This window comes from Chanos chanos, chromosome 7 (genome assembly GCF_902362185.1).
Source record: "Chanos chanos chromosome 7, fChaCha1.1, whole genome shotgun sequence".
Lineage (NCBI taxonomy): Eukaryota > Metazoa > Chordata > Actinopteri > Gonorynchiformes > Chanidae > Chanos > Chanos chanos.
The window spans coordinates 21,363,422-21,378,114 of NC_044501.1; the positions used below are offsets into that span (position 1 = coordinate 21,363,422).

At 39.6% G+C, this 14,693-nt stretch overlaps 2 protein-coding genes across 2 annotated transcripts; one reads left to right on the forward strand and one right to left on the reverse strand.

The window, feature by feature from the left end:
- Positions 1-410: 410 nt before the first annotated feature.
- gpank1 (G patch domain and ankyrin repeats 1) lies at positions 411-3,132 on the reverse strand. The gene is made up of 3 exons (XM_030780563.1): positions 3,105-3,132; positions 1,958-2,574; positions 411-933 (listed from the first exon to the last, which is right to left on the reverse strand). Exons 2-3 carry the CDS (start codon positions 2,530-2,532, stop codon positions 483-485), a joined length of 1,026 nt encoding a protein of 341 aa, XP_030636423.1. The 5' UTR covers positions 2,533-2,574; positions 3,105-3,132; the 3' UTR covers positions 411-482.
- A 3,963-nt stretch (positions 3,133-7,095) lies between these two features.
- On the forward strand, positions 7,096-13,704 carry LOC115817420 (cytochrome P450 3A27). The gene is made up of 13 exons (XM_030780720.1): positions 7,096-7,231; positions 7,320-7,413; positions 7,671-7,723; positions 8,098-8,197; positions 8,667-8,780; positions 9,311-9,399; positions 10,208-10,356; positions 10,512-10,639; positions 11,004-11,082; positions 11,197-11,357; positions 11,462-11,688; positions 11,805-11,967; positions 12,963-13,704. Exons 1-13 carry the CDS (start codon positions 7,161-7,163, stop codon positions 13,053-13,055), a joined length of 1,521 nt encoding a protein of 506 aa, XP_030636580.1. The 5' UTR covers positions 7,096-7,160; the 3' UTR covers positions 13,056-13,704.
- Positions 13,705-14,693: the final 989 nt, after the last annotated feature.

The window sequence follows — 14,693 nt, forward strand, 5'->3', positions numbered from 1 at the left end:
AGAATGATGACTTTGTGCACTATGGTGGAACCAGGAGAGGAATGGAAGTGAGATGAACTGAATTAAAAATTTTATGTTACTAGCTGTAATCTTATTTATCTTACTGACACATTTTTGTCCAGAAGAGGAATGCTTAAATTTCATCATTTAAAACATTGATTTAGTCACTGTAGTTTCCACAATTTTTTCCCCTCTTTGTGTTTGTTTAAAAATAATCATTACACTGTTATTATTACAACTCCTTTTCAGCATTTCCCTCCCATGTTTGATTGGAGCACTTGAACCCTACATTTATACTTTAAACTGAATAAACTGAGTCAAACAGTCAGAGGACCATCTCAGGGCTCAGCTGCTGAGAGGACAAATTCTGAATCCAGATCAGTTTGGTCTCTTTATTTTAACAAAATCAGTAGTGGGAAAAAAAACAGCAACACTTTGTTTCATCCAGATATATTACACAGCTCAAGTCTGATGAGCAAAGGTCAAAGGTCAAGATTAAAAGACTGTCTAAAGTCTCTCTCCCTGGTCCTGTCCCTTTCCTCTTTCTTCCGGAGTTCCCGTTGACTGACTGTCGTCTTGCGTTCTGTTCTCTCTTTAGACAACCGTCTCACTGCCATAGGATCCTTCGGTTGGAAGTGTGTGACTTTTGCTTGAGGGGCGGGACCATAGCCAAGCCCTGTCTGGTCCCTTTTCAGCACGGTACGGATTGGCTGTTTACGACCGGACCCTCCTGGGCCAAGCCCTGCAGACGGGTTCCAACCGGAGCGGAGCATGATCTGGTACCCAGCGTTGGAGGGGGGCAGGCAGTAATGGGGGGTAGGAGAGGGTCTGGTCTGTCTCAAATTGAACTGATGTAGAATAGAACTTTGATGCCTCTCCAGGCTTTCTCTGTACTCACATTCACAGTCGGGACACCAGAGGGAACTGATAGCACTGCAGAGCAAACACAGAGCAGAGGAACACAGTGAGATCACAGAGATGAATACAATGATGTCACAGCAGAGAAAGCATTGATGTCACAGAGTGGAAGACAATGATGTCACATCACAGGAACTGATTCAGCTTATCTCCAATCTCTACACAATTAATGCAGCTCTGAGCTCGGATTTCCTGCTGCTGTTTGTCTAAATGCAACATACTGTAATGTCAGTCTTACAGCCCAACTCTCTCCCTTACATAACATCCATTTTATTTCCATCACTTTCATTTTGTGTCAACCACAAAAGGGTACTCACAAAGCATTTAAATGGTCTCAGAACGAAACTGACAAACCACAAAACCATCATTCAACAACTTTGTGTCTGATCTGATACTTATGTTTTTAGACTTCTTCATTAATTCAACTGCCTTGAATTTAGCATACTGCTTACTAGCAGAGACCTTCCAGAATGTCTAGAGATCAAATTCTAGAGTTTTTTGAAAGTAGTCACTCCTGTAACAAAACTAACATGTACACACACACTTAGTGGTCTGACCAGTTTTTGTTGCTGTTGTGTGTGTGTTTTTAAACATGCATATGTGTTTGGGGTGTATTCCAATCCATCTGTGTTGTTGTGTGTGCGTGGGAGTTTGTGGCTCAGTATGAGAGAGAGAGACAGTGAGACGCAGCAAGACCCAGCGCTGTGACCTGTCTGTGTTGTTTTGTGCATGCTTGTGCACGTGTGTGTGAGTGAGAGAGAGAGAGAGAGAGAGAGGGAGAGAGAGAGAGAGAGAGAGAGAGAGAGAGAGAGAGAGAGAGAGAGAGAAGGAGGGAGATACATCCAGTATTCTGACCTCTCTGTGTTGTTTGTATATGTTTCGTGTGTTTGTGTTTGAATGTGGTAGTGCTCTGACCTGTTTGTGTTGCTGGGTTGTGTGTGTTTGTGAGAAATACAGTACTCTGACTTGTATGTGTTGTTGACGTGTGTGTATGTATGTGTATGTGTGCATGTGTGTGTGTCTGTTTGAGCGTTCCTACCTGTCTGCATTGCTGGTTTGTGTTGTGTTCTCTGGCTGTGCTCCATGTAACTCCAGCTCTCTCACTATGCTCTCATGCCCTGCCTGCTCGGCCAAATCCCTCGCGTCTCTTCCCTGAGTGTCCACAACCCCGATCCACGCTGCCCCCTGCTGGAGCAGCACCCGTACCACCTCCAAATGCCCAGCGAAGCTAGCACACATCAACGCTGTCCAATAAAAACTGTCCCTGAAATTGATGTCACATCCTTTACCCAGAAGCCCTTTCAGCATGGCCATATCACCCTCCTGGGCTGAGCGGAGCAGTTTGTTCCCGTCCCGTTCAGAGCAGGGGCTCGGTCGTGGCTGAACTTGTACCTGTCTTCTTCTATGAGCCCCCCTTTCACTCCTTCGCTTGTCTCCTCTCCCTTTTTTCCCTCGTCCTGCCCCATCCCCCTCTCCTATAAGGCTCTGGTAGAAGAGTTTGGCCTCTTCTCCACTGATTGACTCCCTCTGTTCCCTCTCCTCTGTCCTCCCTTCTTTCTCTGACCATTGTTTGTCCTTCTCCTTGGCACGGGTAAAGAACACTGAGACACTCATCTGCCAGAATCTCTCTCGCTCTCCCACAGACACAAGAATGACCTTAAGAGAACAATCAGACAACAATCATAAACTCTAGTCAGTGTAGGGTTAATGAAAAAGATGGCCGTCTGAGACACAGTCATTAATCTGTAGTTCACTTTTACACTTCAAGTTGGTGGAGTGTCCTCTCGTAGTTATCTGTACATTAGAAAGTGTTTAAAATGGTACGAATGAGCAGTACGATGCTTAATCAACAACGCATGTCCTGGTTTTAGATATATTTTCTTGCAATTAACGCTTCGGCAAATCCCTTCTTATTTCACCGTGATAATACTGGATCAAGCCCAGGTGGGTTTTAACTTCATTATTTCAGAGCACCGACGTGACTAAATCATTAGTTAACACAATCAACATTTTTGACGACAAAAAAGGACCACAAGTGAAAATAACAGGTTATAGTATCCCTAAGCTGTCAACAGTTTAAACTTACTTACAAGAAGGATTAAGTGACTGTTTGTTCGTGCTTGTTTTTAAGGGCTAACACTATTAGCTAAGAAACACTAAGTGATACCAAGTTTTCCATTACTTACAATGGCTTGACCGTAACTTGGAAAAAAATAATTTGAAAAAAATGTAAATTTAGCAAACGTAACATAAAGAATAACGTGGCATTTGTTTTAGCTGTAAATGAATAATGAAGAATGAAGCGAGAGAACCAAACTGAAACATCCTCAGAAACTGTTTTGCGTACAACATTCTTCGGTTCCTCTCTGCGCATGACCTCAATAAAAACTACAGTGCCATCTACAGTCTGGAGTGTGAAATAATGGGTGATGGTCATCGCTCTGTATAGTGCCTGCTTTCTGTGGAGTAATTTGGTCTTGTCAGAGATCTGCCTGAGAGCAACTGCTCCGAACAGTCTTTTAACACTTTCAGCAATTTAAACCATATCTTAAACCAAAGTCTTTTAATAATTAAGGGCAATTCCTATCGACGAGGTTGCTTCTTAAAAATATATATCAACCAGTTTACAAGCATTAAGTGTACTGGTCCTTAGACTTTGAGGTCCTAGACAGAGAAAGAAGGATCAACAGCCTCAACCCAGCGTTTGGGTTGAAAAAACAACCCAGCATTTTTTTAGAGTGAACCAGTCACAGCAGAGTGTCGCTCCCGCTGATCCAATGTGCGAACGAGATTTTCTGACGATCGCTAAAGTTGCAGGCAGACAGCAGCACAGTCCTATATGGGAATACTTTGACTACAACCCCCGAAGTAGACAGAAGTAAATGTGTCGTGATGAAAAGCGACGGTAACATTTGTGAGATACTGTATAGGAAAACGGAGCGAATCAGGCGACCAAGCGAAATTGAGATGGCGCATTTTGTGCAACTTTATGCAAATACGAACCATGCGAGAACCAATCAGTTCAGCATGTGATGGTCAGCTTTCCTCTACGGACTCTTTCGTAGTCCTTTGGCTGACTCAGATTTATGGCACGGAATTCTGTCAACGGGGCAGGGCTGACTCCTGTTACCTTTGCCTCAAGTACACTGCCTGGCCAAAAAAAAAGTCACACACTAACATTTCGTTGGACCGCCTTTAGCTTTGATTATGGCGTGTATTCCCCATGGCATTGTTCGATAACCTCATGCAACGTTGCAACATTTATTTCCGCCCAGAGTTGCTTTAATGTTTGGCTGAGATCTTGTTGATGACGGGACAGTCTAACCACTCCGTAAAGTCTTCTCCAACATAACCCAAAGACTTTCAATGGGGTTAAGGTCAGGACTCTGTGGTGGCCAATTCATGCTCCCTGAACCACTCTTTCACAATTTGAGCCCAATGAATCTTGGCATCGTCGTTGTGGAATATGGGATAACCTGATCATTCAGTACATTCAGGTACTCAACTGACTTCATTTTGTTGCCATGTAATGTTGCTGAGCCTAGACCTGACCAACTGAAGCAACCCCAAATCATAACACTGCCTCCGTAAGCTCCAAATCCAAATGGCAACTTTTTTTTGGCCAGGCAGTGTATGCTTACCATGGGCCTGATCTCTTGTACTCCTCAGAGAGGCATGACTCCTGTACAGACAGAGAGAGAAAGTGACTTCTGTACATAGAGACAGAAACATAACAACTCTGATAACCAGATGAACTTTTTTAAACTGTTAATAGAGTTATAGTCTGTACAGAGTTCAGTGTGTTTGAGAGGTGTGTGTGTGAATGGGTGTGTGTCTGTATAAAGGATCTAGAAGTCAGCAGGTCTGAGGTGTATGTGTGTGTGTGTGTGTGTGTGTGTGTGTGTGTGTATAGAGATCAGCATATCTGAGAGGTGTGGATGTACAGAAGTAAGTATTCTTCATAAGTGTGTGTACAGAGGTTAATATTCTCTACAAGCAGCTTCTCCCCATCAGCTTTCCTCTGCAGACTCATCACTAACGTTTTTGAATTATTTTCATGATCCTAAACATCTAAGAGGACATAAATTCAGAGTTAATTCAGACTGATCATATCCTCACAGTATTTCACAGGAGACTGGCCAGCCTGCAACCTCCACTGATGAAACATAGGAGCAGAACTAAAGTGGATGCTGAGTACACAAAGCCATGAGGAGACTGACTTGATAGCGCATGACTCTAAATTTATGTCCATTTACTGTTTGACTTTGTGACAGCATGACAGGGTTTGGGAATCTAAATCAGACAAAAATTAAAAAGCAACACATTGGTTTGAGCCTTGACTGTATCATACAGTTAAACTGATCATTACCGACACTGTCACTATATCATATGAATAAAATAGTCATCATCAACGCTGTCATTAAATCACATGATTAAAACAATCATCACAAACACTGTCAATAAATCACATGATAAAAACAGTCATTACCAAGGATGTCACTGGATCATACAGTTTAAACAGTGCACCATCCAGGAAACAGTTGACAGTGTAAAACAGCCAGGCCATTTTCATTCTGTCTGCTGCATCGATTGTCTGATCTTAAAGGTTTTGTGTCTGGGACACTAAAAATATGAGACAATAAAATAATTCTTACTTTTTAGTTTACACTAGATTACATTAGGCTACGTTACCTTTTAGTTTACTCTAGTTACACTAATCCACCTACTTTACACTAGGCGGACAAGTGTAACTATATTGAGCGAACACCAGTGTTTGTTTGTTTCATTTCAATTCATGGGGCACCCAGAGGGTGACTGTTGTTTGTTTTTTTTAAATGTGTTTAATGTGACACCCATGCTGACACATCTGGCAGTGCTCATGGCTGAGATGCTGGCAGGCGACTGTCTCCCTGTGGCTTCAACAGCGACTCTCACTGGTTGGTCAGGAGCGCCTCATTACTGGTGGACAGATTTTGGGAGCATGGTGTGAACCTTTGAGTGTGTGTTAAGAAAAGTCCTCAGTGATCTGGTGAAAACAACTGATTGACACCACCACATATAGAAGCAGGGAACTGTGGTGGTTTACTCCTTCATACATGGCAGAAACCTCTAAAACAAAGTTTAAGGAACGTGGTTATACAAGTGGTGAAAATGAACTACATGTGTTAATGTGACTCACCCCACCTGAAAAAAAAATTTCAACCAACATGTCACTAGTTGCCTGAAGTAATTTTTTATTTATATTATTTGAAATAAACAGTTGAGTCCATTCACTAAATGGTTGCCTCCACAACATGTATTTAGGTTGAAAAAACCTAACACCTCACATTTAGAAAACTTAACTAAGTCAAAGCAACAAAATAACTTGACTAAATTAAGTTGAGACAATAAATTATTATCTTTCAGAGAAGGGAAGGGACAGAGATATAAAGATGATGGAATTTATGTCAGATTGACTCCTGTTACCTTTGTCTGAAGGGCATTAACTGTGGGCCTGGTCTCTTGTATCACTGGGAGACAGTGAAAAAGAGAGCGACTTCTGTACAGACAGACAGAAACATTATGACCCTGATAACCAGATTAACTTTTGTACACAGAGACTGTTAATCATACGGAATTATAGTCTGTACAGAGTTCAGTATCTCTGAGAGGTCTGCATAAAGGTGAATTTGTTTCAGAGGTGTGTGTCTCTGTGTCTGTATAGAGGTCCGCATGATTGAGGGGTGTGTGTGTGTGTGTGTGTGTGTGTGTGTGTGTCTGAATAGAGGTCGGTATGCTTGAGTGGTGTGTTTGTATAGAGGTACGTTTTTTGAGAAAGTGTGTGTACAGAGGTCGGTGTTCTCTGCATGTATGTGTGTGTGTGTGTGTGTTTGTGTGTGTGTGTGCAGAGGTTAAATCACCATGTTTAAGAGTTGAGGATAAGGCTTTTTAATGAATAAACTACTGATACTAGTAATGTATGAATAAACAGAGTGGGTTTTGGGAGTGTAAATCTGTGAATCATATAAGAGAAGTCTGTATATGAAAGATGAAGCAGCTCTCAAGGCATAGTGAACTAGCCTAACCTTACAATGTGTTTGATGCAATCTCTGCAGTGTGTTATGGTCTAGTTAATCATTCACTCTGGACGTGATTCAGGTTTAAAAGGACACCTGGCATCTCTGACTCTTTAGAGGTTGGTGTGGAATTCAGTGGCGAGAACCAAGACGTTCAGCAGTCCAACAGACCAGAAGTTGATCAGGATGGATATTCTGTCTTTTTTTCTGACAGAGACTGGGGTTTTGCTCCTTTTATTCCTGGGACTAGTGGTTTTGTGAGTAGACTGTCTCATGATTTCTTCTTAAATGTGTATGTTAATGTGTTACTATAGATTCTGATAGTGTTCTGTCATCGTTTGTCAGGTACGGGTACTGGCCTTATGGGCAGTTTGAGAAACTGGGAATCCCTGGCCCAAAACCATTGCCATTTTTTGGAACTCTTCTGCATTACAGGAAGGTTTGTATTTCACTGCCATAGACTGGTGTTGTGTTACACTGTGAAGATCAGATGATGCACTGTATTGGGGAGGGTTTGTATCTCAGTACTGTTGGCTTATGTTAAAGCTTATGTCTGAAGATCAGTCTTATTACTCTAACAGGGTATTCCTTCCCTGTTATGGGAACTGAGGATTTTTGTAGTAATGATGTGACATAACTAGGAAACAACCTGTTATGATGCTTGAGTATTAATAGGATGGTACTCTGGTTTTTCAGGGCACATTCACTTTTGACTTGGAGTGCTTCAGAAAATATGGGAAAATATGGGGGTAAGTTTTAAACCCTCATCTCCAACATCATGGTTAGGGAACAAATATATACTGATATATTGATTATGCTGTGCATTAAATGTTTTATATATATATTATTCAAGGATTACAAATGATTGTTATATATTGTGGTATAGAGTGTGTGTGATTGTCTTCTTTGCTTTTGTACGTTAAAATAAATTTATCACAAAAAATGACTTCTAACTGGTAATCTCATTACATTTGGATTGATATAAGGACATTTTGTTTACATGTAACTCTCTGTAGAATGCCTTAACAGTACACATCTGTTGTTCTTGAAGTGTTAGTGTGTATTATCTAAATAAACAGTCTATGTCCTTAAAATAGCCCAGTAATGTATGTTTCACTTGCAGGATCTATGAAGGGAGACAGCCTGTTCTCTGTGTCATGGACAAAACCATCATCAAAACCATCCTCATCAAAGAATTTTATTCCCTTTTCACCAACAGAAGAGTAAGACCTCACGTCTTATGAGATTCTTCTATAAAAAGAATATAAGGATTATCCATATACTGTATGTTGTATATATTGTACATATTACCCTACAGTACTGATACAATTATTTATTTATTCATCCATCCATCCTTTCCTCCAGTCATATTTGTACTGTTTTTGTGTTGTATTACACCTGTAATAGTGATATAAACTAAATAAAAAAGTCAGACTTTAACTTATACAGCTGTGACTGACATGACATTATCATTAACTAAATTAACAATTAGATCAAAACATTCAGTTCACCAGTATAACAATGACACTCTGTTCACAAAAAATGGTCAGGATCATGTTATTCGATTATTTTTATGATGTATTCACATTTCAGACACTGGTCATAATTCTCTTAGTGTGCATCATTAACGATTGTACATCTCTGAGAAAAGAGTAAGTCACTTTTGTTAACAGCATTCTCTCCCATTGACAGAATTTCCGTCTGAATGGGCCATTCAATGATGGTGTGTTTGTGGCAGCGGATGAGCATTGGAGAAGGATTCGAACTGTTCTCTCTCCCTCTTTCACCAGTGGGCGACTGAAAGAGGTGAGGGTGCTATCTTTCTGATCCTTTGCAGTACTACAACAGTTACATTCAAAGTCACTTTTCATCGTCCTCTTTGGAAATCTGCAAAGTGGACTTGAAAAAGACACCAGTTTGAAAAGCAAAGTGTTGCTGAATTCCTAGTTATATATCCAGATGTTAATTGTTTTTTTATAGGTAAACTAATTATATATGTGTTTCATTCATTTAATATTTTTCACTGGCAAAGAAATCAGAAGATGTGTGATCTGTTTATTTATTGTTGTTCATGTTTATTTAATTTTGTTCATTGGCATTGGGTGTTTGAGAGTTAAGCTTTTCAGATTTAAACATGCCACAAAAAACCTGAGTTTTAAATGTAGATTTAAACAGGGTACAAACAGTCCTTGACTTCATGAAACATGGATTATATATTTCAGTAGTTTTTTCATCACCACTGAGAGACATTGTCAGTGAAATGCACTATCCAATAAACTGTATGTTTTGAAAATGGCTGTACACACTCTTTCACTAAAGCCCATCTGTGTTCTCAGATGTTTGGGATCATGAAGAAGAACTCTAATACATTAATGAAGACTCTACAGAGGAAAGCTGACCTGGGTGAAGCTGCTGACTTTAAAGAGTGAGTCCCTCTCAGATACATGAAAGTTCGGGGTAACACTATTCTCACTACATTCACATAACACATTACAACATATGTACCTCACTGTTCTCAGAACAGTTTAAGAGTTATTCAGAATATCCAATCCTCACCATAACTTTATTATGTCTATTATTACGTGTCCTGACCTATGGCTGTTGATCTGTCCAAAAATGTTTATATGTTTTTTTTCACAATCATCAATACTGATCATTACGACCACATAAACTTTATAATGCTTCAAAGACTGAAGAAGATTGTGTTCAGAACTCTGAAGACACCAGAAGGTTCATTATAGTTAATAATCATTATACTTAAGCATGTAAAACTATCTATTATTAGACCAACAGGCTGATATATAAACAGGTTGGTACATAAACTGAATAAACATAGGTTTGCATGTAATAGTTAAATACCTAAACAAGGCAACGAGTGTTACTCTGTGTATTGTCAGTCTTGTCAGTCAGATGACTGATCTTTCTTCTCCAGCATTTCTTTGTTTTCTGAGATTTTACTCTCCTACTTGTTGTGGATCTGGCTCTGTTCTCACACTGCCTCATTTTTCTACACTGGAGTTTCAGCACTGCAGTCTCTTTTTGCAGTCATACTATGTGTTTGAAGAAAATAAATGTAGAAAGTATATCATTCTTGTGGCCAATTTTATCATGAGGATTATGTTCATTGTTTTATCTCCCATACCTGTGCTGACCCTCACTCCTATTCTAGCATTGTCCAAATTTGTACTAAAAAAATCCTTTATGCTAATCAATATTCTCTGGTTTGATTCCAGACTCTTTGGGGCATACAGTATGGATGTCGTGACCAACACAGCTTTCAGTGTCAACGTCGATTCACTCAACAACCCCAAAGACCCCTTTGTGAACAACCTCAAGAAAATACTTAAATTTGACTTCCTTAGTCCATTGTTCATCATAACTTGTAAGGTCCATTTAAAATATCATTCACTCAAAAATTTAGCAATATTTTTGCCCAATGGAAAATTGATGACCACCTTCTCTTCTCTTCTCTTCTCTTCTCTTCTCTTCTCTTCTCTTCTCTTCTCTTCTCTTCTCTTCTCTTCTCTTCTTTTGTAGTTGTCCTCCCCTTTGCTGTTCCTCTGATGGAGAAAATGAATTTCACCTTTTTCCCGTCTTCTGTGACAGACTTCTTCTACGCGTCTTTGAAGAAGATTAAGTCTGATCGGGTTGCTAATGACCATGAGGTTCGTGGAACAAATTAAGCAGCAAGTTGATAAATGCACATATATAATCTTTGTCTTTATTCATACTCACATACATACACACATAAATAGATTACACTCACATATATAATCTCTTTTACTCACTCTTCTCATTTCTCACATACATATCCATATACTCCACTTTGTAAGGTATATTATCCTCCTGACACAACAATGCCACTGATTCGCTCATTCACTCTTCCTCTCTCTCTGTCTGTCATACACACATCCATATACTGTCCCTTACAAAACACCCTCTGTCCCTGGCACAAGACTATTGATCTTATGCGTGTCAAAATTATTAATTTACCTCTGGAGTCAATTGTCTTTTCCTCTTTTCCTGTAGAGGCGAGTGGACTTCATGCAGCTGATGGTGGATTCTCAGAAACCAGAGAAAAATGGACACAATAAGACAGAGGAAACAGGTGTGTGTGTTTACGTGTGTGTGTGTGTGTGTGTGTGTGTGTGTGTGTGTGTTTACGACCGTGATATATTAAGCAATGCTGCTAATTTAACGTTTCTGTTTCTTACATCTGTAGGTCTGAATGATCGGGAGATTATATCCCAAGCAATGACATTCATATTTGCTGGTTATGAGACTACTAGCAGCACTCTGACCTTCCTCTTCTATAACCTGGCCACTCACCCACAGACCATGAGGAAACTTCAGGAAGAGATTGACCAAACCTTCCCCAACAAGGTGGTGGTTGGGGACAGGCACAAGGGTGCATGAGCGCAGTTTAAAGTATGTGAAGAGATCAGATGTAATTTATTTGTTCATTCATGTTGTTTGTTTTACCACAGGCCCCAGTACAGTATGACAAGCTGATGCAGATGGAGTATCTGGATGATGTGCTGAATGAGTCTCTGAGGTTGTACCCCGTTGTTGCTCGGCTCGAGAGAATCTGCAAGAAAACTGTGGAGATCAATGGGGTCACCATCCCCAAGGGAACAGTTGTCCTAGTGCCCACCTACGCCCTCCACAGAGACCCTGAAATCTGGACTGACCCAGAAAAGTTCAACCCAGACAGGTAGGTCACAAGAGAGAGAAACAAGACTGAAAACTGTGAAAAGTACAGCAAAACTGTCACAATACAGTTCCTCCTCCTTAATTATCTGTTTAATTTTCTTTTCCTATGTGTGTCAGGTTCAGTAAAGAAAACAAAGAGAGTATTGACCCGTATACGTACCTGCCTTTTGGGGCAGGGCCCAGAAACTGCATTGGGATGAGATTTGCCTTAGTGAGCATGAAGCTGGTCATTACAGAGATATTACAGAGATTTGACGTTCATGTGTGTCGTGAGACACGGGTGAGTAAGAACTGTTATTATTGTAACTGCTGTAATTATCACTATTACAAAATCACGACTAATAACTTCTTTCAGACAACAACATTTACTACTACTGTTACACAACATCTAATAACTGTTCCACAAGTAACTGATAACATTACTGCTGAAAAATTTACTTAAACCATTTCTGCTGCTTGTATTACAGCAAACAGAATTACTAAAACCGATTTTACTGCAACTGATACCAGGACAATTACTAAAGCAACTACTGCTACTACCACTACTACTACAGCTAGCATTATTGCTAAAACCATTACTACTGATAGTACTGCTGCTAAAACAATTACTAAAGGGATGACTACAGCTGATAAAATAAGTAAAAGCACTCATATTGCTAGTACTACACCTAATACCACTGGCAAAACAATAACATGTGACATAAATTAACATGCTAAATACAGTTACAACAATAGTAGCTATTAAGGCAGGTAACAGTGTTTCTGTTAGTACAAAGAAGACAGTTACTCCATGTTCAACAGCTACAAAATCAAGTGTTACTGTATGGTTACTTTTATACACATACAAAAAAAGCAATATTACTACAACTGATATTACTGCTACTTCTTATGCTGTTAACATTGCTATATTGTGACTACATAGTTAATAAAGTAACTATGTCACTTTCTATTCTTCACAGTAACTTCTATTACTCTGATTTACCATCAGTACATTATTATTACTGTGACTAACACTAAAGTTACCATGCCTATCTTTGTTATTATTATTATTATTATTATTATTATTATTATTATTATTATTATATTGCTTATATTGTGTTAATGTTGCTGAGTATGTTACAAACACCATTTATATAACTATTCTTTACCAAAGCTATGTGATTAATACTGGTATCATAACTATCATTTACAACAGTAATGTTTTCTCTGCTATAATTGTCACATTACCACTCAGCAACTCTTCCACCTAACATGTCTTTCTTTCTCTCTGCTCAGATTCCTCTGGTGTTGAGTCCTAATGGCCTAATGGCTCCTACACACCCCATCAAACTCGGACTGACTCCTCGATCCAGCTCCTCCTCAGACTGACTCCTGTATCGACAATCCTGTTAGATCAAAGTTTAAGTCCTGCAAATCACCCTTATAAGCATGTAGAACAGTGATTTTATTTACAACACACTGGTTTCCTTTTCAGCCATGTGTGAAGGATGTGGAAAATGTAACTAACTTGACCACAAACCGGTTGATAGAAAGAACACAGCACATATACATGTGCTCTGCAGTAGCGCGGCCCTGGTGGCTGAGTTCTACTCCTTTGAGTTCTACTTTGTGTTTCAGTGCTGCTCTCCTTGCTCAGCTTCATGCACTAATGCTGCTATACTAAAACTACAATGATTAAAAAAAAAGTGTGCATGTGTGTGCGTGTGTGGCTTTTATAACACACAGTCTGTACACTTTAGTCCTTCTGAATCAGAATGTTGGAGAGATTTCAGATTAGACAAGATTTGAGAACACTACAATTTGATATGGGGCAAATGAAGCATATTAATGCAATGCTGAAATACTGATTTTATTAAAGCAAATCAAGTCTGATGCACTTCTGTTCCTTCTGTTCTCACATTTATGGATAAATGGGCATAAATGAAAAGAGACTGTCAGTTTCTGTCAGTATACTGTCAGTATATGGATGCTTGCAAATGTACATGGATTTTTTTAAATAAAAGTGTCCAAAAAAGTACTTACTTGTGTGCAAAAACAATCATTACATATGACAGTTAGTCACTTACAGCAATTTTCCAGCACTGCAAAGTTTTAGTGAAACCATGGCCTCAACTCAGAATAACAGACAGAGTTTACGTGAAATTAAAACTTAATCTCTCACAAAAGGGTGACCCCGAATAGTTGACTAGTTGACAATTCGATCCAAGGAGTCTGATTCAACTGCCAATCTCATAGTCGAATCGTCGCAAAATCTGGTTATGGAAGAACGATGATTCCATTCCGGCTATGTGGGGGTGCTGAGTATAAAGGTGACTGGGGTCTGTGATGTGCTCCACACTATACTGTGGTATAGTGTGGTGTAGTCTGGTACAGTGTGGTACAGTGTGATACAGTGTTGTGTAGTGTCGTGTGGTGTGGTGTAGTGTGGTATAGTGTGGTGTAGTGTGGTATAGTGTGGTACAGTGTGGTGTAGTGTAGTACAGTGTGGTATTATGTGGCAATTATCTAAATTCCTTTTAAGCGTTTTCTTCCCATGTCTGACTGGAATACACACAGACACTGAAACCAAAGGTTCAGATTTGTTAGATGAGTGAAAAACTGAGTCTGGGGATCAGCTGAAAAAAGTATAAATTCTCATCCCAGATTAGATTGGATTCTTTATTTTAAGAATAGTTGACATATCCCATGTCTAGATGTATCACCAAAAGCATATCTGAGGAGCAAAGGTCAAAGGCCAAGATTTAAATATTATCTATCACTGCCTTTGGATGCTTTAGGAGCAAATTCCTTATTTGGACAGGATCCCAAGCTGGGGTCAAAATGTGTGTCATTCCAACAGCGACGCTGAGTGCGGAATGGCTGAAACCGGCGAGGGAGGAGGGGAGGTCGTTACAGAGTGCAAACCCAGCCCAACATATAACAAGCACTCTACCAACATCTAAAAGACTAGTGGAAGTCCATCAGATATTTTAAGTTGCATCAAATAAGGAGATACCTTTAAACAGG

What these genes read in the sequence shown, in the direction of transcription:
- gpank1 (XM_030780563.1), bottom strand. Translation starts at nt 2,532, where the DNA reads ATGAGTGTCTCAGTGTTCTTTACCCGTGCCAAGGAGAAGGACAAACAA. An exon ending in CAAACCAGCAATGCAGACAG is followed by an intron (nt 934 to 1,957) that starts GTAGGAACGCTC and finishes TTTGCTCTGCAG; the next exon opens with TGCTATCAGTTCCCTCTGGT.
- LOC115817420 (XM_030780720.1), top strand. Translation starts at nt 7,161, where the DNA reads ATGGATATTCTGTCTTTTTTTCTGACAGAGACTGGGGTTTTGCTCCTT. An exon ending in TCCATTGTTCATCATAACTT is followed by an intron (nt 10,357 to 10,511) that starts GTAAGGTCCATT and finishes CTTCTTTTGTAG; the next exon opens with TTGTCCTCCCCTTTGCTGTT. An exon ending in ATGTGTGTCGTGAGACACGG is followed by an intron (nt 11,968 to 12,962) that starts GTGAGTAAGAAC and finishes CTCTCTGCTCAG; the next exon opens with ATTCCTCTGGTGTTGAGTCC.